This window comes from Pongo abelii, chromosome 2, assembly GCF_028885655.2.
Source record: "Pongo abelii isolate AG06213 chromosome 2, NHGRI_mPonAbe1-v2.0_pri, whole genome shotgun sequence".
Lineage (NCBI taxonomy): Eukaryota > Metazoa > Chordata > Mammalia > Primates > Hominidae > Pongo > Pongo abelii.
Window position 1 is genome coordinate 180062797 of NC_085928.1, and position 21536 is coordinate 180084332.

Sequence of the window (21536 nt, forward strand, 5' to 3'; positions counted from 1 at the left end):
CAGGCTGAACTCAAACTCCAGGGCTCAAGTCATCCTCCTACCTCAAGCCTCTGACGAAGCTGGGACTCCGGGCATGCAACAACAAGGCTGGGTAATAATTTTTTTAATCCATGTCTAAAAGCACTTACTCAGTCTGAATCACAAACAATTGTGAGGAATATCATATATGGCTTAGAATCCTTCATGATTTTTGGAAGTATAATTTAAATCTTTTGAAAGAATTTTCATTTATTCTAATTTTTAAACTAGAAATAGTCTGATACATGAATGTGAATGAGCATATGAAACATGTCTGCACAAACCACTAAAAATTAAAAGCCTGAAATGATAGGTTTTCATCTGGATGGTACTGAACAATTTATAAGCTATTGAGCTTCTCTGCTATTAAAGAATTTTCCAGGCTGGGCATGGTAGCTCACACCTGTAATCCCAGCACTTTGGGAAGCCGAGGCAAGAGGATCACTTGTACCCAGGAGTTTGGGACGAGCCTGGGCCACGGGATGAGACCCTATCTCTACAAAAATAAAAAATTAGCCAAGTGTGCTGGAAGGTTCCTGTAGACCCAGCTATTTGGAAGCTGGGGCAAAAGAATCTCTTGAGCCCAGGAGATAGGGGCTGCAATGAGCTATGATTGAGCCTGGATGACAGAGTCAGACCCTGTCTCAAAAAACAACCTTAAACTCAAATCTGTATTTTGTTACAATTAACTACCATAACAAATTCGTTTAATATCATCTCTAGTGAAAAAACAGGCTGGGTGCAATGGCTCACACCTGTAATCCTGACACTTTGCAAGGCCAAGGCAGGAGAATCGCTAAAGGCCAGTATAGTTCAAGACCAGCCTAAGCAACACAGCAAAACCTCATCACTACAAAAAATAAAAAATTAGCCAGGTATAATGGTGTGCACCTGTAGTTCCAGCTACAAAAAGAGGGGAAAGGAGGAGAGGGACAAAAATCAACTTTTCCTATTATTAACATTTATCAAATAGAAAAATTCCCACTAATTTTGGTATTTTCTCACCTAACAAAGGATGTTCAGAAGTCAAATCTTCTCCTCTCCCCACTGTTATAGCTGCTGGAGACAAAGTGGGTGGTGGTGGGGTTCTATCCATCCGGACACATTCATCTGACTCTTCTGGCATTTCTTCTTCACACACATCTTCTACCTGATAAACCTGCAATGACAAACCACACTGCCTTAAAATGTTTCCAAAACTAAATTTTATCAGGTGTTCTTAATTTCAGAAAATTAAATTTATGTGTATTAAATTTAAAAACAAGGCAAAAATGACGACTCTAACAGGCTGAAAGGAAAACTTTAAAATTGCTTGAATTAAGTTTTTCATATTTCTTCATAATATTTGACTGAAAGCAAGCTGTGGATCAGTATCTAGACCAAAAATCACTAAGGTTTCCAAAAAGATGATAGTCAAGTCTGAACATATTTTTTATTTCGGTAATTAAAAACAAATAAAATAATGATTTTGGGAATTCAACTGTTTTTGTTAACTTCTAACTGTCATGAATCAAAACAGATACTAACATTTTTCATAGGCACACTAAGTGAATTCCCACAATGACACATTATATTAGGACATGTAGGATTCTATCCCAGGCTCTTCCTTATTATTATGTAATTTAAAGATTAAATTATAAAAAGTAACATCTGAGAATCTACAAAAAAAGATATGCAATTATATCTCTCCTTTTCTGTTCTACTCAACAATCTAATGACTCTATATATAATATGCAAACAGAAAATATCTTTCCTTGAAATACACACACACACACACACACACACACACACACTCACAGCCTAAGCTCTTTGACACCTTATTTTTTTACTCTTTTTATAATGTTACATACTTATGGGAGAAAAGTTTTTAAGTCTATAACTTAACCACCTTGTTATCCGATTGTAAAGATTATACTTAAGAAGGAAAATGGGGCCAGGTGCAGTGGCTCATGCCTGCAATCCAGCACTTTGGGAGGCTGAGGTGGGTGGATCACTGGAGGTCAGGAATTCCACAACAGCCTGGCCAACATGGTGAAACCCTACCTCTACTAAAAAAAATACAAAAAATTAGCCGGGCATGGTGGCAGGCGCCTGTAGTTCCAGCTACTTGGGAGGCTGAATCAAGAGAATCACTTGAACCTGGGAGGCAGAGGTTGCAGTGAGCCGAGATCAGGCCATTGCACTCCAGCCTGGATGACAGAGTGAGACTCCATTTCAAAAAAAAGAAAAAGGAAAATGGAATCGAAAGCACCCTGAGAAGGAGCTATGTAACTAGAAATACTTTTTTTTTTTTTTTTTTTGATGAAGTCTCGCTTTGTTGCCAGGCTGGAGTGCAGTGGTGCGATCTCAGCTCACTGCAATCTCTGCCTCCCGGGTTCAAGCAATTCTCCTGGCTCAGCCACCCCAAGTAGCTGGGACTACAGGCGTGCGCCACCATGCCCGGCTAATTTTTTGTACTTTTTAGTAGAGACAGGGTTTCACCAGGTTGGCCATGATGGTCTTGATCTCTTGACCTCATGATCCGCCTGCCTTGGCCTCCCAAAGTGCTGGGATTACAGGCGTGAGCCACCGCACCCGGCCAATACCTTATTATTAATGTTTCCATTTCAAAGAATACTTCTAGAGGTTGACATGGGTATTTTAATTTAACTTGTTATCATTTATTATTTACTTAACCATTATTTATGAAAAATGATTACTAAAAACAAAGCCATAAGAGTTCATTTCCCTTCTTTTACCTACAAAGCTTATTACTTAAGTTTACAAAAATTATGAGTTTTTAAAATCTTATTTAACCACACTGACTAATCTTCCCATTAAAAAAGTGTTTTTTGAGAAAGGGTCTCACTCTGCTGCCCAGGCTGGAGTGCAGTGGCTCCATCATGGCTCACTCAGCCTTGACCTCCAAGCTCAGCCTCCTGAGTAGCTGGGACCACAGGTGTTCACTAACACACCCAGCTCATTTTAAAATGTTTTTTGGAGAGATGAGGTCTCACTATGTTGCCCAGGCTGGTCTCAAAACTCCTGGGCTCAACTGATCCTCTTGCCTTGGCCTCTCAAAGTGCTGGGATTACAGGCATGAGCCACGGCACACCTAGCCCCACAAATGTTAACAAACAAACAAAAAAACTTTCAACATTCACAAGAAACCTTTCAGCGACATCTAATATTGTGTGCATTTTTAATCAAATTATTTTAAAAGTTTGATGTTTTAAAGTATATAAAATTATACATAAAAGTGATCAGGATTTCTGAAACCAGCAAAACCCATGTGTTGTAAAAGGGACAATCAAGTTTCACCTATAAGGATATAACAGTAAGTTATAAAGGTAACAACAGGTGACAATCAAAAATAAAATAAGATAAAAATCTTTCCAAGGCTCCACTAAGAATAAAACATCTTCTTTTGTCTTTTGTACAACTTTAAAATTCTACTGTTACTGGATAATTTTATATCAAATATAATATTATACACCAAATATAAAATTCAGAACTGTGATCTGAATCAGCTACAAAGTAGGCAACATTTTTTAAAGTTATTTCCTCACAACCCTGCACCTGGAAACCAGTTTCACTAAGAGAGATTTTGTGCCTCATGCCTGAATCTCAGACGTGAAAGCAGTCATTTGTTATTGTTCGGAGCAACAATTATACCTGCTAGATCGGTTCATGATAATAACAGTTTTTTAAACGATGATAATGCCCAATATAGGTAAAATCATTCTAAAAAGTGTCTGGGGGGTTAAGAAAAAAAATCTAGTCCCCAAGGGTAAGTGCTGTCACAGTGGATACTTTAATTTGCCTTAGTGTCAGAGATGTTAATTCAGAGATAATTAAACAAGTATGGCTTTATCAACCAGTTCAATTTTATCTATGTAGCATTCCTTCAGTATAATAGATAGTACTTTTCTTCCAAAGAACGTGATCTTTGCTTAAAATGCTGAAACTCTCTTTAATCCTAAGGCAGTTACATGTTATTCAAACATCTGCTAGAGTATCTTTTAAGAAATCAAAGCGTGATCATACATAGAATTCTGATTTTTAAAAACAGAAGAGTTTAAAGAATGAAAAGAGCCATAACACAAATAGCATATTTTGAAATAATCCATCAAATACTGTAAAATACTTTCCACTCATTATACTTAAAGCTGACTATACGTACTTCCAGAACTCTCATATAAAGGCGAAATAAGTGCATGAATAAAAGAAGTAGGCAAAAACAAATCTGTCACAGACATCTGGCACAATCAGCATTAACAAATCTAAATGTTCAACAATTAAAATGTTGAAAAAAGCAAAGTGGAGGTTTTGCTCACTCACAAGATCATTAGGAAACTGCACATCACAATTACTGTTTAGCTCATAACTATTCTAAAAATAACAAAGACTGCCAAACTTACCTCAATAAAGTCCAATATTCCCATCTGTTTCCCTTTCCTAAATAAACTGAGGAATATTTGTTTATTAGTTCTAAATTATCTACCCTCAACATATTTATATCCAAATGTCAACAAAAAACTTTAATTCTTAAGTATCTTAAAAAACATACTGATTTTACTTTGAAAATTCACCCTTATCTTTCAAATTTCCACATCTCTTAAAAAATATATCTTTCTACCTTTAAGTATTTGAAATAACCAGAAAAATATAAACTGTGAAGAAAGGTGTTTTAATGGAAAAAATAACACATTTGGTCAAAGGTAATAAAAAGACAAGTTTAATAAATTATTAAAGAGCTATGTTACTCAAAGAAAGGTAAAAGATTAAAAAATATTTAGAAAGGTAACATGGAAACATCCATAGCAAGCATTATAACCATATCAGTAATAGCAGAGAAAGTTATTAATATCATTTTTTAAACTTCCAAAAATGCTTTAAGATAGAAGTGCAGGAAGCAACAAAATATTTTTGGCTTTAGTTTTCAAAGTATTATGTTCCATATATATATATATATTTTTTTTTTTTTCTTTTTCTTTTTTTTTGAGACAGAGTCTCACTCTGTCACCCAGGCTGGAGTGCAGTGGTATGATCTCAGCTCACCGCAACCTCTGCCTCACGGGCTCAAGCCATTCTTGTGCCTCAGTCTCCCAAGTAGCTGGGATTACAGGAATTCGCCAACATGCCCAGCTAATTTTTGTATTTAGTAGAGATGGGTTTCTCTATGTTGGCCAGGCTGGTCTTGAACTCCTGACCTCAGGTGATCCACCTGCCTTGACCTCCCAAAGTGCTGGGATTACAGGTGTGAGGCATCACACCCAGCCTTATATTTCTATCCCAAATTTGTTCCTCTATAGCTTCCCCTAACATAAACAATTAAAAATACATAAGGACTATAAAGAAGTTTTATTTTTTTGTTTTTATTTTTAAATTGTATTTTTTTTCTTTTCTATTATGCCCTGCCTGGAAACTGCCTTATTTTTTACTGGTTAAAAACCAAATCACTGAACTAGGTAGTGAGAAAGTAATTTAAATCAAAAATTTTTTGAAGATGCTGTACGCTTCCTAAACCCCTGTTTTTGTTAACAATATCCATAGTAAACTCCAAAAATCTATTGAGAGAAAATACAGACATGATAACTGAATGATAAACTTTTTAAAAAATTTTCTTTCCCTTTTTTTTGAGACAAAGTCTCGCTCAGTTGCCCAGGCCGCAATCTCGGCCCACTGCACCCTCCACCTCCCAGGTTCAAGAGATTCTCCTGCCTCAGCATCCTGAGTAGCTGGGATTACAGGCGTAAGCCACCACGCCCGGTAATTTTTGTATTTTTTTGTGTAGACAGGGTTTCACCCTGTTTGCCAGGCTGGTCTTGAACTCCTGAGCTCAGGTGATCTGCCCACCTCAGCTTCCCAAAATACTGGGATTACAGGCGTGAGCCACCACACCCAGCCAAGTTCTGTTTTTAATAAAAATTTACAGAAAGTATAATTCAATCTCTTTGTGCCTATTAAGATCAGTCAGAATGACAAGAATACAAAAATCTAAACATTTGTATCATGAGAACCAAAATGCTTTTCATTAAAGAACACTGAGGATAATCCAAGTATGAAAAGAAAAAACAAGTATTAATAATAAAAAATACTTCGAAACTCCTTTCTGAGCTAATGTTTATTAGCTTTTAGGTGATAAAATCTCTTGGATGAGGTGTAATACAAAGCCTCCCTTTAGGAAGATTCTTCTCCTCAGTTACAAATTATGAATTTGACCCTTCTGACTAAACGATTACAGACCTTATTTCAGTTTTATAAATCTTAAAATGTCTTTTAGAGAATGTTTAAAGAAAAGTATTTTTCAAGATAACTTTCCTTTCTAGGCAACAATTGTTTTTAGAGGTTTATTCTTAAAAATCCCAGTACAATCTCAATCATTCAAAACTTTTACTCCTCCAAATGGATTTTTTCATCCTCAGTATTAAATTAATCTACCAAGATTTTTTGAGATTTTTAAGTGAGAAATATTTTAAGTACATATTTTCCCTTAGTAGAAATAAAAAACCATTAAGTTTAATAATTCTGTAAGATGGCCTACAGTTAAATTTTTGGCAAAGCTGGACTTTCTCCTAGAATAATTTTTTTTTTAGAAAAATTTCAACTACAAAGTATAATTTTACCAAAAAACTACATCATATAAGCATATCTCCAACTTGAAACAAAATCCCCTAAAAGCCCAGGACTCTAGGATGCATAAAACTAAAAGGGTTAGTTAGGCTACATAAACCATACGTTTTGAGAACATACAAGCCAACAGAAGGGATCTATGAAGGATAATCACCTTAAGAGAAAAAACTTTGTGCAGATGACACTGGTTCAAATGCATTCCCTTGGGGAAAAAAAATCAACTCTGTAAAGATAGCAGATGGATTTGTTTAAATAGTAATAAAATTAACGAGGGACTTTAATTACCATCACAAATTATAAAGCATGCAACCACACTAAACAAACAATGGCATTTTTTTTTTGCCCATACAGCATGTTTGTCAGAATACTGACACATGGAAATTTCAAGCTTTTTTAGTTCATAGGCATTTAGATCTTGCAATAAAACATAGTGTGGGAAAAAATAGTTTTTACTTTCAGTTTAGCAAGAAAGTCAAAGAGCTTCCAAGGGCTTACCACTGGTGGATCAACAGGTGCTGGTGGTTGCACTTGTAGGTTTACCGCAACAGTCTGTGGAGGAGGAAGAGTCTGAAATGGCAACTGGACCAAAGCTTCTGCAGCTGGAAGTTCCTCTTCTGACACCAAAGCATTCTGCACCAAAACCTGGCCCTGGGACAGAATTTCAGGCTGCACTTGTAAAGACTGCATAGACTGCAAGGGCAGTGGTGGAATCTGAGCTGGAGGAGATGTCGACATCTGTGGAGGACTTGCAATTGGGATTGGAGAGGACTGCAGGGATGAATATTGCTGGTGTGATGGAGAGACAATCTGCTGGCCTGGGGATACCAAGGCAGACTGCTGAACTGGGCCAATGTGTACAACAGGGGAAGCTGGAAGTGGAAGATGGGATGGAAGATTCAACTGTGCTGTAGGTTGCACCTGATTAGCAGCGGACTGCTGCAAATTTGGCCCTGGCTGGAGAGCTGATGACACAAGAGGGTGTGGCTGAATAAGTGCTTGTGGATGAATAATTATAGTAGGAGACTGACTTGGTGAATGAGGTGGTGGAGGAGACACCACTACAGACTGCTGCGCTGACTGTGACTGATTAGGAGACACTGTTAAAGGAGGGGGATGACTCTGAATCGGTGAACAATGCTGTGACTGGGCACTACTGGGAGCTGGAGGAAGGCCATGGTTCTGGAGTGGTATACAGTGCTGGGATGGGGGTGGGTCTTGAGTTGAATTCTGAAGTGTGATTGGTTGAATTTGCTGTTGCTGCTGTTGTAATATCAGCTGATGATGGGAAACTTTGGAAGGTGGTGAATGAAGAGGAATCTGCTGATGTTTTATTAGAGAATGAGGCTGAATTGGAGAATATGAAGCTGTGAGAGAAAAAAATGACAATTAGTATTGATTTCAAAAATATAGAAATTTGTAAATCACTCTAAAGGAAAAAGTGTTCATATCAGAAGGTCATAATCATCAGAATTCTATTACAAGTTTTCCAAACAAGAGTAGTTTGAAAAAGAAAAAAATTTTTTTTGAGACAGAGTCTTGCTCTTGTCACCCAGGCTGGGGTGCAGTGGCATGATCTCAGCTCACTGCAACCTCCACCCCCCTGGTTCAAGAGATTCTCCTGTCTCTGCCTCCGGAGTAGCTGGGATTACAGGCGCCTGCTACCAGGCCCGGCTAACTTCTGTATTTTTAGTAGAGACGCAGTTTCGTCACGTTGGCCAGGCTGGTCTTGAAACCTGACCTCAAGTGATCCGCCCAACTCAGCCTCCCAAAGTGCTGGGATTACTAGCGTGAGCCATCACGCCTGGCCTGAATATTTAATGACAATTTATAGTTGGAAAACTAGAAAATATGATAAAATACACTGTATTGTGATAAATTCTAAAAGAAAACTGCCTAAAACTTAATAATCTGAATCTATACATGGTTTGTTCTTATTACATTTTATAGGTCACCTGAATATCTACATTAACTTTTAGCAAAGTTTATACACTTGAACTTCTTCTTCGCAGGAAAAGAGGAGTATCATCATAGAACAAGTATAACATACATAAAGATAACTTCAAAATCATAAAACTACTATATTAAAATTCACAAAATAAAGATCTCATCCTTTCTAATCCATATCTAAACGTGCTTCCAACTAATAGGGTAATTACTTATAAAGCTTCCCAAATGAGTTTCCATTTTTGAGCTGAGATGAGGGTATATCATTTGACCCAGGAAAAGAAAATATTTTGTATAATAATTTAATGTGATTAAGCAAAAGACGTGTATGAATCCTGTAGCACAGTTAAATAATCACTGTAACTAAGAACTGAAATTTAGGGGCCATTCCAAATTTAGGACAGCACTAGTTTTGCTTGCAGAGAATGAGACAATCAGAAGCCCATGCTACCTAAATAAGGGATTTTGTTAACTCTTTTCCCTCACCAAAAAAAAACTTCAACAATTGATGTGACAGTATGAGGTTTTCTCCACAAAGAAGCCACTCTCAACAGGAATAAATATATGTAAGAATTAGCACAGTCAAGTGGTAGGGAGCCCCCCATCATTACGCCTTTTCTGCAATCTGGTGGCACATGTTTATAGAAAGGGAGATGCTGATGAAATCCTCCCTAAGTAAGAATGGAAACTGAGTTCACAAGAAGATAAACTGAAACAATTGCTTCATGTTAATATCATGTAAAAATTACACACATTTAACACAGATTTAAAGACAGGGCAATTTTTTTTTCCTAACCTTGGAATATTAGGAGAAAGACTGTATTATACCTTACATCTATTTTTGTGTTCAACCACATTTGTGACAACAACTTTATAAAAACTTTCCACAACTTCTTAAAAAAACATTTTCACATTTGGTTATTATTTAAAATTTTTGGAATCCTTTAAAGAAATTAACATCTGATTAACATCCAAAAAAGAGGCATTTAGAAAGTTCAATAAATATCCACTAATTGTTAAAAAAAAGGAAATCAAGTCAACAAAATAATTTTCATATAGTATCTAGGCTAGTACTTCACACTAAGACTGAAAATTTTATGTCAGCCTTTTAAAACTGTGTTGATATAGACTATGCTAAATAGTACTCAAAAAGGGTAAATTAACAAAATCTTGAATTTCTATAGCGTGCCCTTCATCCAAGGGGCTGAAAGTGCTTTCAAGTGTCTCTCATTCATACTTACAAAATGCCTGTGGTATAGGTGGGTATTATTATTTCCCTCTTACAGATAACAGATTTTTTTGCAAGCGTTAACAGCAAGGGCCCACTTCAATTCAATTTTGTAAGTAAAGCTTTAATTTAAATTTACCATACTCTTGAAGTACCATGGATATTATATCTACTAGAATAACAATTCTGGCTGGGTGCAATGGCTCATGCCCATAATCTCAGCACTTTGGGAGGCTGAGGCAGGAGGATCACCTGAGGTCGGGAGTTCAAGACCAGCCTGGCCAACACGGTGAAACCCCATCTCTACTAAAAATACAAAAATTAGCCAGGCTTGGTAACACACGCCTGTAATACCAGCTATTACTCAGGAGGCTGAGGTGGGAGAATTGCTTGAACTCGGGAGGCGGAAGTTGCAGTGAGCCGGGATCGTGCCATTGCACTCCAGCCTGGGCGACAGAGGGAGACACCATCTCAAAAAAAAAGAATAACAATTCTCTCTATGCTCTAGTAAGTAAGCAATCTTTTTATATCTTAGAGCTGTGACAATTCAACAGAGTAGCAATCTATCCTTTCATCTAAATTACATTTTTCTTTGATCAGAAATCAAAGTGTGTTTATTTTATTTTAGTCCATAAGACCAACTGATAAGCACATATATTACAGAATAATTATGTGGCTATGTGAAGCAATACCTCTGTAAAAGAAAAGACCTAGTGCTCTGGAAAAAAATATCCTATCATGTTGGTTAATTTCTCTGATTTTAATAAACATCTTATTGTCGGGATGGCTTTATATTCAGAGAATTAATGGCTGACATCATCTCTCACATATATATATAATTCTATTATTTATAGTAACATTTTATTTCATTCAGTAACTACAACAACCCCATGAAGGTGACAGGGTACTATACCAATCCAACATACTACAGATGAAGAAACTCTGAGTAGTTAAGTGACTTGCCTGAAATCATCTGGCTATTAAGGACAGCATTACGTCTAAAAGAACCTATGATCCTAACTGAGTCTAGGGCCCTGTTATGGACTGAATGTTTGTGGGACAAAATTCATATGCTGAAGCCCTAACTCCCAATGTGTATTCGTAGATGGGGCCTCTAAGGAAGTAACAAAGGTTAAATGAGGTCATAGAGTGGGACCCTGACATGACATGGTTTGTGCCCTTTTAAGAAAAGACATCAGAGAGCTTCTGCTCCCTCCACCCACCACACACTCAAGGCCATGTGAGGACATCTGCAAGCCAGGAAGTGAGCCCTCACCAGAAACTGAACACTGCCAGACCTTGATCTTGGGCTTTCCAGCCTCCAGGACTGTGAGAAAATTAATTTCTGTTCTTTAAGCCACAGTCTATGGTATTTTGTTATGGCAGCTGAAGCAGATTGATTAATACAGGACCTTCTCACTACACAATGAATTAATATCTACAAAAAACAGTATATATGTTTTCCAATTAAACTAGTTTCATAAAAGCTCTAAAAACTGTGATAGAAAAACTTCAGCTCTAATACAGTTCATATTTCCAAACATTTAAAGTTTGACCTTATTTTACATATTAAAAATAGAATTTACTATATATCAAGTGGAAACCCCACCTTCAAAAAGAAATGATAAAGAAAACCAAGTTACTTTGGCACCCTAAAAATACATATAAGAAAACAATAACCATGTACACTATAATAATTATTAGACTATACTACATTAGAATACAAGTAGATTTTTTTACATTTAAAGTGACTTGAAGGAACATTTTTCTAATTGAGGACAAATAATCAATTGAGAATATCTCAAAATATCTTAGCTTCAGATTAACTTTTTTTTTTTTTTTTTAGATGGAGTCTCACTCTGTTGCCAGGCTGGAGTGCAGTGGTGCGATCTCGACTCACTGCAACCTCCGCCTCCCAGGTTCAAGCGATTCTCCTGCCTCAGCCTCCAGAGTAGCTGGAATTACAAGCGTGCGCCACCACGCCTGGCTAATTTTTGTATTTTTAGTAGAGACAGGGTTTCACCATGTTGGCCAGGATGGTCTCGATCTCTTGACCTCATGATCTGCCTGCCTCAGCCTCCCAAAGTGCTGGGATTACAGGCGTGAGCCACCACGCCAGGCCAAGATTAACTTCTTACCAATAAAAGCAGAAAAACTAAAAAGGTGAAAAATATAGCTACAGCCTTAATAGAAGATATGAATAGCTTTGAATAACTGCAGTGTAAGGCTTAAGAAACTTTTAAGTAGTTCAGGATTTTCTGCGTGGTTTGTTTATAATCAACATCATGGAAAATTGGAGTACATGTAAGATCTGAATTTGGAATTAAAACTGACCTGAGACTCTGGTGGTTTTGGCTTACTGGTTTCCTCCATACTTACACAAGATATTGACCATCAGAGGAACGCAAACTATAAGCATATTATCACACTATTAATGAAAGAGGGAAGAATAAGCTGTAATTCAGAACCAGATATTGAGAGTTAAGGGGGACTGAAAAATCCAAAACTAGATTTCCTTGCTTGAACTAACCCTGAAAGAGTTCCCGGCTTTCTCTGAAAGTAACATTCTCTTTAGAAAAAAATTAACCTACCCTTCATTATAATTTATCAAAACTGCAGGAATCACTAGAAATTGTCCCTGAGCGGTCTTTCTAAGCACCATGGGTCACCACTGCTCCACACTGTCAAAACTAGCCGGATGCTGGTTTGAGGCTGAGAATATTCTGTACAGTAGTGTAAAAACCAAGCTTTTATGCCACACAGAGAGCAGCGCCTAGCACACAGAGGTTTAAAAAAAAAAACGAAGTCGTGTCTAACTATACTATGAATATATATATATATATTTTTTTTTGAGACGGAGTCTTGCTCTGTCACCCAGGCTGGAGTGCAGTGGCGGGATCTTGGCTCACTGCAACCTCCGCCTCCCCGGTTCAAGCAATTCTCCTGCCTCAGCCTCCAGTGTAGCTGGGACTACAGGTGCCGGCCACTAGGCACGGCTAATTTTTGTATTTTTAGTAGAGACAGGGTTTCACCATGTTGGTAAGGCTGGTCTAGAACTCCCGACCTGAGGTGATCCGCCCTCCTCAGCCTCCCAAAGTGCTGGGATTATAGGTGTGAGCTACCCCGCCCAGCTTGAATATATTTATTAATTTATACATTATATCAAAGCCTACTTACATAAGATTCAGATTTAACAGTTCTAAGCATAGTGATACCTAATTAGTACCAATAAGACTGCAATAATTCCTAAAATCCAAGTGGAAAAACAAAATTAACTATTAATCCAACAAATATGTACCTCCTACCTAATATAGGTAAGTAAATATAAGATACAACTTAGTGCTGTCAAGACACAAGGATGAAAAGGTGAATCTAAAAAGGGATTAAAGAGTTAATGTAAAGTACTAACACAGTGCCTCACACATACATAAATGCCCAATATTATTATCCTACCCTCAAGGAGCTTACTATCTAGCAGAGAAGCTAAGATCAGTATATAAATAACTATAAAAGAAAAAGAACCAGAAAGGATCATAAAAGTTCAGAGGGAGGAGAAATTTCTAACTAGGGTAATCAGACAATTCCACAGTATTGAGATTCAGTGATGAAGAGAATGCTGGCAATATTAACACAGGAAACGTGAGAAGTGAAATAGGTTTAAGTGGAATATTTTACACTTACACCTAAGTATAAAACAAGTCTTTAAAAAGCAAAGCAATGTTGCAGAAGGACAGAAAAAAGACGCTTACCCGATGAGGTTGCTGGAACAAAGAAAGTTTTTTTGTTTGTTTGTTTGTTTGTTTTTGAGACGGAGTCTTGCTTTGTCACCCAGGCTGGAGTGCAGTGGTGCAATCTTGGCTCACTGCAACTTCCGCTTCCTAGGTTCAAGCAACTCTCATATCTCAGCCTCCCAAGTAGCTGGGACTACAGGTGCACACCACCATGCCCCGCTAATTTTTATATTTTTAGTAGAGATGGGGTTTCGCCATGTTGGCCAGGCTGGTCTCAAACTCCTGACCTCAAGAGATCCACCCATCTCAGCTTCCCAAAGTGCTGGGATTACAGGCATGAGCCACTGCACCCGGCCAGATTTTTTTTTTTTAATGAAACATTTATAAGGTGTATAGCCCAGTGCAACACACATACACATACACACACACACACACTCAAACAATATATAGTTATAGTGATTTAGAAAACTATGCAGCTACATTAAGAATAAGGGAGACCTAATTATGGTTGAGAAACAAAGGAAAAGGTCTAGCATGAGAAGATAAAAGATGCTGTAACAATTATGTACTAAAGGAGGTCAGGAAATTAAAAAAAAAAAGGTAGGATCAACAACAGGGGCAAATGGTGCTAAGTTTAAGAATACATGTAACTCTTTATCTTATTAAAAGTAAAGAAAATTCAATTCTGAGAAATTCTGAGATGAACAGTAGAGACAGTAAGCTCACTCTGGATGGCCCCCACATTTTCAGTATGAGAACCATGAGGCAAGATTATCTGGATAAAGGAAGCACAGGTAGAATTCAAAGCTTGAGAAGAATGACAATGACTCAGTTGATTGCCTGAGATGATCCTCTCAGAGATGAAATCAAGGCAGAAAAAGGCAACAACATAAGGAAAATAATGATGCATAATCCTGTTTCAAAGTGACAAATTTCTCCCACTGATAACAACTTTAAACAAAATAGTATACTGCTTTTTTAAAAGCTTTAAAAATTATCCCACTGAAGTATATTAAACTACAGGCAAATCTTTTTTTAAAGCTAAAAGGTTTTATCAATATAAGGAGAGACCAGCACTTACAGATGTTAATCAAATGTAATTTGATTTTAAAAAACCTATTATATTGTTACAATTTATTTTATCTGTTGGGCTTTTTTGTCTCTTTTCAAGCTACACATTAAGATTAAATTTATAAAATTCACATTTTAAAACGTTTTAAAGGTGTCACTCCTGTTCAAGTCACGAACATCCTTTGTTTTGCTCTGTCTGCTAAGAAAATTAATAATACGACTATTTTCAACAAAAGTTTTATCCCACCTGGTGCTATTAACTGGTGAATACTTGATGTCCGGGTGACAGCTGTGCTTCGTGATTCCAGGCTTGGGCTTTCTCCTTTCTTATTACTTTCTGGAGAAGGATCTCGTTGGCTGATTTTAGAACTGGTCACTGTTGTTTTGTTATGACAAATTGTCAATGACTGAGTTTGACTAGTGCTTTTTGGTGGACCATTCTGTGAGCTAGATAATACACCCAACTTCTGGCTGCGTAATGTTAAATTCTGAACCTAAGAACCACATAACAGAAAATTAGGATGAAAACAGATGGTTTTAATTGATGTGGTCATCATTACCATTATGACAATACTGACAACACATTTATATTATGCTTTTCATACGTAAAGCTCCGAGCACTTGAAAGAACTGATTAATCCTTAAGGAAAGGAGAGTTATTATTCTAAGTAATCACTTCTTAAATATTAAGTGGCAATTTTTTTAAAAGACATAAGAGAAAAGAAAAGAGGGAGGGAGAGGAAAAAAAATGAAAGGAGAGGGAAGAAGAAAGGGGGAGGGACGGGGAGGAGAAGGGAAGGATCATAAAGAACTAAATAAAAGCAGTATGTATATATATACAGACAGTGTGTGTATTATATATGTATGAACTATGAATATGAGGAAATTACTCTGCAACATACTGCATTTAAAAGTTACCAGTTCTAGCTATAGAGATTAAGGGGACATTAACCTTGTAAGAAAATTAATTCATCAAATCATCTGCCCCATTGTGAAAATTATGAAAAGCATTTTCAAGAAACTCTTTTCATTTAGTAAAATTTTGGTGTTGCTGTTATTGAACATTCACTGCCTTTGAGAACTACATCTCATGAACTGAAAAGACTGTGCATGACCCTGAAATGGCTTTCTGTGGTGGCTCCTGCTACACTCAGGGCTATTTGAAACATACTGCCAGTCTGGATGGTAGCAAGGATTATCCCAATTACTCTAAGCTGAGATTTATAACATTTCCAAACAGCAAGATGCAAGACAGAAAAATGCTTCTCCAAAAGTTGCTGAACTTCTTGCCTATCTAGAATGAATGTACCAAATATATGCAGGCTAGCACTGGCCCTGGGAGAGAAACTGAAATAAAAGAGACTCCAAAGTGACAAAGCAAATGATATACTGCTGTTTTATAAAAATATTCTTCAGTTTCATGTGTGTTCCATCTCTACATCATTAACTGATGCTCAAAAGCTATACTTTCTCCCAGCACTTTCGGAAATCGAGGCGGGCAGATCACCTGAGGTAAGGAGTTCAAGACCAGCCTGGCCAACATGGTGAAACTCCATCTCTACTAAAGATACAAAAATTAGCCAGGCGTGGTGGTGTGCACCTGTAGCCCCAGCTACTCAGAAGGCTGAGGCAGGAGAATCACTTGAACCCAGGAGGCGAAGGGTGCAGTGAGCCAGATGGCACCACTGCACTCCAGCCTGGGCAACAGAGCGAGACTCTGCCTCCAAAACAAGCTGTCCCTTCTCAGGCTGGGCGTGGTGCCTCGCACCTGTAATCCCAGCATTTTGGGAGGCTGAGGTGGGTGGATCACTTCAGGCCAGGAGTTTGAGACCAGCCTCACCAACATGGCGAACCTGTCTCTACTAAAAATACACAAATTAGCCAGGCATGGTGGCACATGCCTGTAATCCCAGCTACTCGGGAGGCTGAGGCATGAACTGCTTGAGCCTGGGAGGCAGAGGCTGCAGTGAGCCAAGATATTGCTCCATTGCCCACGAGTCTGGGTGACAGAGCAAGACTCTGTCTCAAAAAAACAAATAATTTTTTTAAAAAGCTATACTTCAGGCCAAACTTTTCATCAGTTCTATTCTAAGCTACTCAAAGAATTTTCTAATTGAAACCATATGGAGTGTCTTCTCTGATTTTTCTCAAGTATTTCATACCAATGTAAACATAAATGGACTAATAACCACTGCATTATTAAAGTTTAATGCAAAAACAAAATATACTGGCTGGGTGCGGTGGCTCACGCCTGTAATCCCATCACTTTGGGAGGCTGAGGCAGGCGGATCACAAGGTCAGGAGTTTGAGAGCAGCCTGGCCTATTTGGTGAAACACCGTCTCTACTAAAAATACAAAAATTAGCCGGATGTGGGGGCAGGTTCCTGTAGTCCCAGCAACCCAGGAGGCTGAGGCAGGAGAACTGCTTGAAACCCAGAGGCAGAGGCTGCAGTGAGCTGAGATCACACCACTGCACTCCAGCCTGGGCAACAGAGTGAGACTCTGTCTCAAAAAAAAAAAGAAAGAAAGAAAAAGAAAAAGAAATATTAGAATCCAGATTTCTCAGATTGCCACTCAAAGCCCTCCACAACCTAGGCGAAAACCCACTTCAAGCCCCCAGTTTCTATTCCTCCAGCCCACAGTTCTCATATTCCACCCAAACTGTTCTGCTCACCATTCTCCAAATATACCTTCCACTTCCTTCATTTGGAGCTCCTATTCAAGCACCTCTTGCCTAAATGCCATCTTTTCTCAAAGCTGTCTTTTGAAGCTAAACCCATTCTTCCAAGTCCAGTAAAATCGCTCTTACCCTACCTAAGAAACATTCTGAAAGTCCCTGGTTAGAAAAGAGTTTCTTCCTTCTAGAACAACTTTCCCATAGCATTGGGGTCATTACTGGCACAGATGAATATCTAACTTGTTTTAGAATTACTAAATGTATGTTTGTCTGTGAAATACTGAGACTCGCTAGTAGACTCTCATCTCAACATTCATTTTTATACTCCCTGCAGTTCAGTGCTACAGACTTAACAGATGAGGTATTCTCCTATATATGATTTTGAAATATATACTACATGGCTAATTTTTTGGTAAGCACTTAGTTCTCTTCATCGTATTCTTATGCTAACATTAAAATCTGTTCATGTTTACCAAAAACATCTCAACAAGTATCTAGAAGAGGCACATTAAAATCTTCCAGGAAGCAAGAGAAAGACAATATAAAATTTAACATTTGACACAAATGATCTATAAAGTAGACTGCATAGTAATGATAACCAAAGGGTAATAATCTGAAAAACCTGAAAGCATTCCCTCAAATGAAAAGTATATTCACAGTAAACAAGGATTTGACACAATGAACCCTGAAACCTGCAGCATATCCATTTCTATAGAATAATACTCCTTTTGTTTTTAATTTTCCTTTTCTGGAATTCTGAAAGAAAATGTGTATATACTTACATACACTATGTTGTATATATATTATTTATGTGAACATATATATTTTAGAATATGGTTAAAATATCTATGATCATTTTGACTTAAATATTGACATGGTTTAAATAAATTCCAAACATGAAAGCTACACTGACAAAGTATATTACAAAGTTAATTTAGCTGTTAGTGGAAAGATCACATATACGGATTTCCTTGACAGAGCTTCCCTTTTGAAAGAAAACCCATCCTTTCTAAGAAGAAGAATATTAGGGCACTCTGATGTCCCACATTCATTTCATCTGAACCTTTCCTTTGATCAAGTTATGAAAACTTTCTGGCTTTTGAAAATGTCTACATTTTGCCTGAGTTATTTTTGCTAATTTCACATCTCACACTGTTATAGAGGGCTTCCCTGCCAAAATACTCTCACATCAATTATTTAACTGGAATCTAACAAATACTATGGCAATTATCATAGTATCCCTAAGAGTGAGGGTCACATTGCTGACAGTAGAGCTGAGTTTTTAGCTTTTAAATCCAAAGGGTTGTTTTTTCCCTCAATTCTAAGAGTATTCCCCAGATAGCCTTACTGTGGAATACTCTTAAAATTGAGGGAAAAAACAGCCCTTTGGATTTACTGGGTCAGATTTCTTTTTCTTTTTTACTTTTTTTTTTTTTTTTTTTTGAGACACAGTCTCACTCAGGCTAGAGGGCAGTGGTTCAATCTCAGCTCAATGCAACCTCCACCTCCTGTGTTCAAGCAATTCTCCTGCCTCAGCCTCCTGAGTAGCTAGGACTACAGGCCTGTGCCACCATGTCTAGCTAATTTTTGTATTTTTAGTAGAGATGGGGTTTCGCCATGTTGGCCAGGCTCATCTCAAACTTCTGGCCTCAAGTGATCCACCCATCTCGGCCTCCCAAAGTGCTGGGATTACATGCGTGAGCCACTGCGCCAGCCTCTGGGTCAGATTTCTTACTCATTTCTTTTTTTTTTTTTTTGAGACAGAGGCTTGCTCTGTCGCCCACACCGGAGTGTAGTGGTGCGATCTCGGCTCACTGCAACCTCCACCTCTCAGGTGCAAGCGATTCTCCTGCCTCAGCCTTGTGAGTTAGCCAGGCTGTTTACAGACACCCAACACCACACCTAGCTAATTTTTGTATCTTTATTAGAGACGGGATTTCACCATGTTGGCCAGGCTACTCTCAAACTCCTGACCTCAAGCTATCTGCCTGCCTTGGCCTCCCAAAGTGCTGGGATTACAGGCATGAGCCATCATGCCCGGATCATCCCTTAACACACTCTGCCCTATAACATCTTTCCAAAAATCTTTTTTTTATGTGGGTGTGCCTGGTGGGGAGAAGGAATGGAGCATTTAACATAGTAAATGAAAGTGAGATATTCCAAATTTCTCATTTTTTACACTATGGTATAAGAATGTTGAATACTAAGGAAAAATTAACTGTTGTACAGACTTCTATAGCTTAAAGAATATTAAAATACAACTTCAGATTTGGTATTTCACAATTAAAACAAATTTTTGAACTGCAAATAGAATTCTAAAACTCAACAAAGTTATGCAGAAATTTTCCAAAACAGTCTTGAACTTGAGGAAAGTTATCATTGGAATGCATAAGTGTGAGCATCACCTACCAATGCCAGACTCACTCACTGCCATTTCAAAAGCACAGAGAAGAGAAACAATATCCATAGAGAAATTCCTAAAGTTCAATCCATTCCTCTAGCCCCTCAAAAACCTATCTTTGAATTAAGTCCGATCACAGAGGCTCATACCTAGAACACATCAATCTAGACCCCAAAGACCACTTTTATAAATTATTTTGACTCCATTCACATTAAAAATACCCTTAAATATGAAGTAAGATGTTTTCTTCATGAGTACCAGCAAGACAAATTGTGCTCCTCAGAACATGTTAAGAATCAGCTGTGTTTTCCTAAGCAGGTGGTTTGTTTGTTTTACCTTGGAAACCATAAATTCTTTTTTTTTTTTTTCGAGACAGGGTCTCACTTTGTTACCCGGTCTGGAATGCAGTGGCTCGATCTTGGCTCACTGCAGCCTCGACCTCCTGGGCTCAAGCAATCCTCCCACCTCAGCCCCCCAAGTAGCTGGGACTACAGGCCCGCACCGCCACGCCCTACAAATTTTTTGTATAGACGGGGTTTTGCCATGTTGACCAGGTTGGTCTTGAACTCCTGAGCTCAAGCAATCCGCCGGCCTCTGCCTCCCAAAGAGCTAGGATTACAGGTGTGAGCTACCTCGCCCGGCCTGTAAACTCTTTAAGTGGTTGCTTTTCTCCCTTCACTATTAGTTACCTGAAAGCTAAGAACCAACTTTGTAACTCATCTTCAGACAATGCATAACAAAAATAGTAGTTAGTAGCTTGTGATATCTTATGTGGAGGCACTATGTTAAGTACTTTTTGTTTCATTTATTCCTTATAGCAACTCTGAGCTGCAAGTAACAGCTCCGAGAGTAGAGCTGAGTTGTTTTAAGGAATAAATGAAACAATTCAGTAAATGAAACATTTAGTAAGTGCTATCACACACTTCCATTTTAATTTATTAACATATTTAATCCTCATAGCGACCTTACGAAATATATTATGTTATTTTATTTTATATAATTGAAACTGAGGTGAGAGGTTGAGGACTTACAATAATAAAATGGTAGAGCAAGTATTTGAACCCAGAGATTCCGGCTCCAAAGTCCATATTATAAACACTATGCTATACTATGAATTTGGCCAAAATCAATCTGCTGGCAAATGTTGTTGCTGAAATCAGAATTTGAACCCAAGTCTTCCTATCCCCGACTTTTGCAAAAAAAAAGTACTATTTACTGAGTGCCTGTAAATGTTCTATACACTAAAGATACATATTACTCATCCTTTTACCCTACAAATATGAATGAATATTAGAGATGTGTGGCAACTTGTCCAAGTCATACAATAAATGACTGAAGTAGGAGCTTAAGTCCACAAACAGAAATTCATACATGTAAACTGAGCAGCAACTTCACTCCTAGCTCCATGCCACTTTCCTAGTTTTATTTGTGTCTTTTTTCTTACATGGTTCCAACTTACTTTCTGATATTTTACTGTACACATCTTGTAAATGAATTAAAATCTTAGTTGGAACAAAGTCAAATATAAATGAAAAAATAAAATTTAAAATGTTCTGGAAGTTGATGATGGTCTAGCTCTATTAGGTTTCATAAAACCAAAACAAAAGAAAAGAAGATCATTATTTCAGGCTGGCGCAGTGGCTCACGCCTGTACTCCCAAAAGTTTGGGAAGCCTAGGTAGGCAGATCACTTGAGCTCAGGGGTTCAGGACCAGCCTGGGCAACATGGCGAAACCCTGCCTCTACAGAAAAAAATACAAAGACTAGCCAGGTTTGGGGGCACACACCTATAATCCCAGCTACTCAGCAGGCTGAGGTGGGAGGATGGCTTGAGCCCAGGGAGGTCGAGGCT

The 21536-nt window shown here is 37.9% G+C and overlaps 1 protein-coding gene and 1 long non-coding RNA gene across 12 annotated transcripts in view; one reads left to right on the forward strand and one right to left on the reverse strand.

Annotated features, from left to right (window-relative positions):
- Window positions 1-21536, reverse strand: part of PHC3 (polyhomeotic homolog 3) — a 95216-nt gene that overhangs the window by 34175 nt on the left and 39505 nt on the right. For 7 of the 11 annotated variants that reach the window (XR_008523201.2, XM_009239515.4, XM_063721580.1 and 4 more), the window contains 4 exons: window positions 14855-15101; window positions 7129-7997; window positions 6788-6835; window positions 1024-1177 (listed from right to left, as the gene is read on the reverse strand). Coding sequence is in view for 10 of the 11 variants with exons in the window: in XM_009239515.4 (XP_009237790.1) it covers window positions 1024-1177; window positions 6788-6835; window positions 7129-7997; window positions 14855-15101 (1318 nt within the window). In the remaining variant the exon portion in view is untranslated. 11 annotated transcript variants of the gene reach the window in all.
- Window positions 11007-12479, forward strand: LOC134761050 (uncharacterized). The gene is made up of 2 exons (XR_010139299.1): window positions 11007-11134; window positions 11652-12479. It is a non-coding gene; the product is annotated as an uncharacterized LOC134761050 (long non-coding RNA).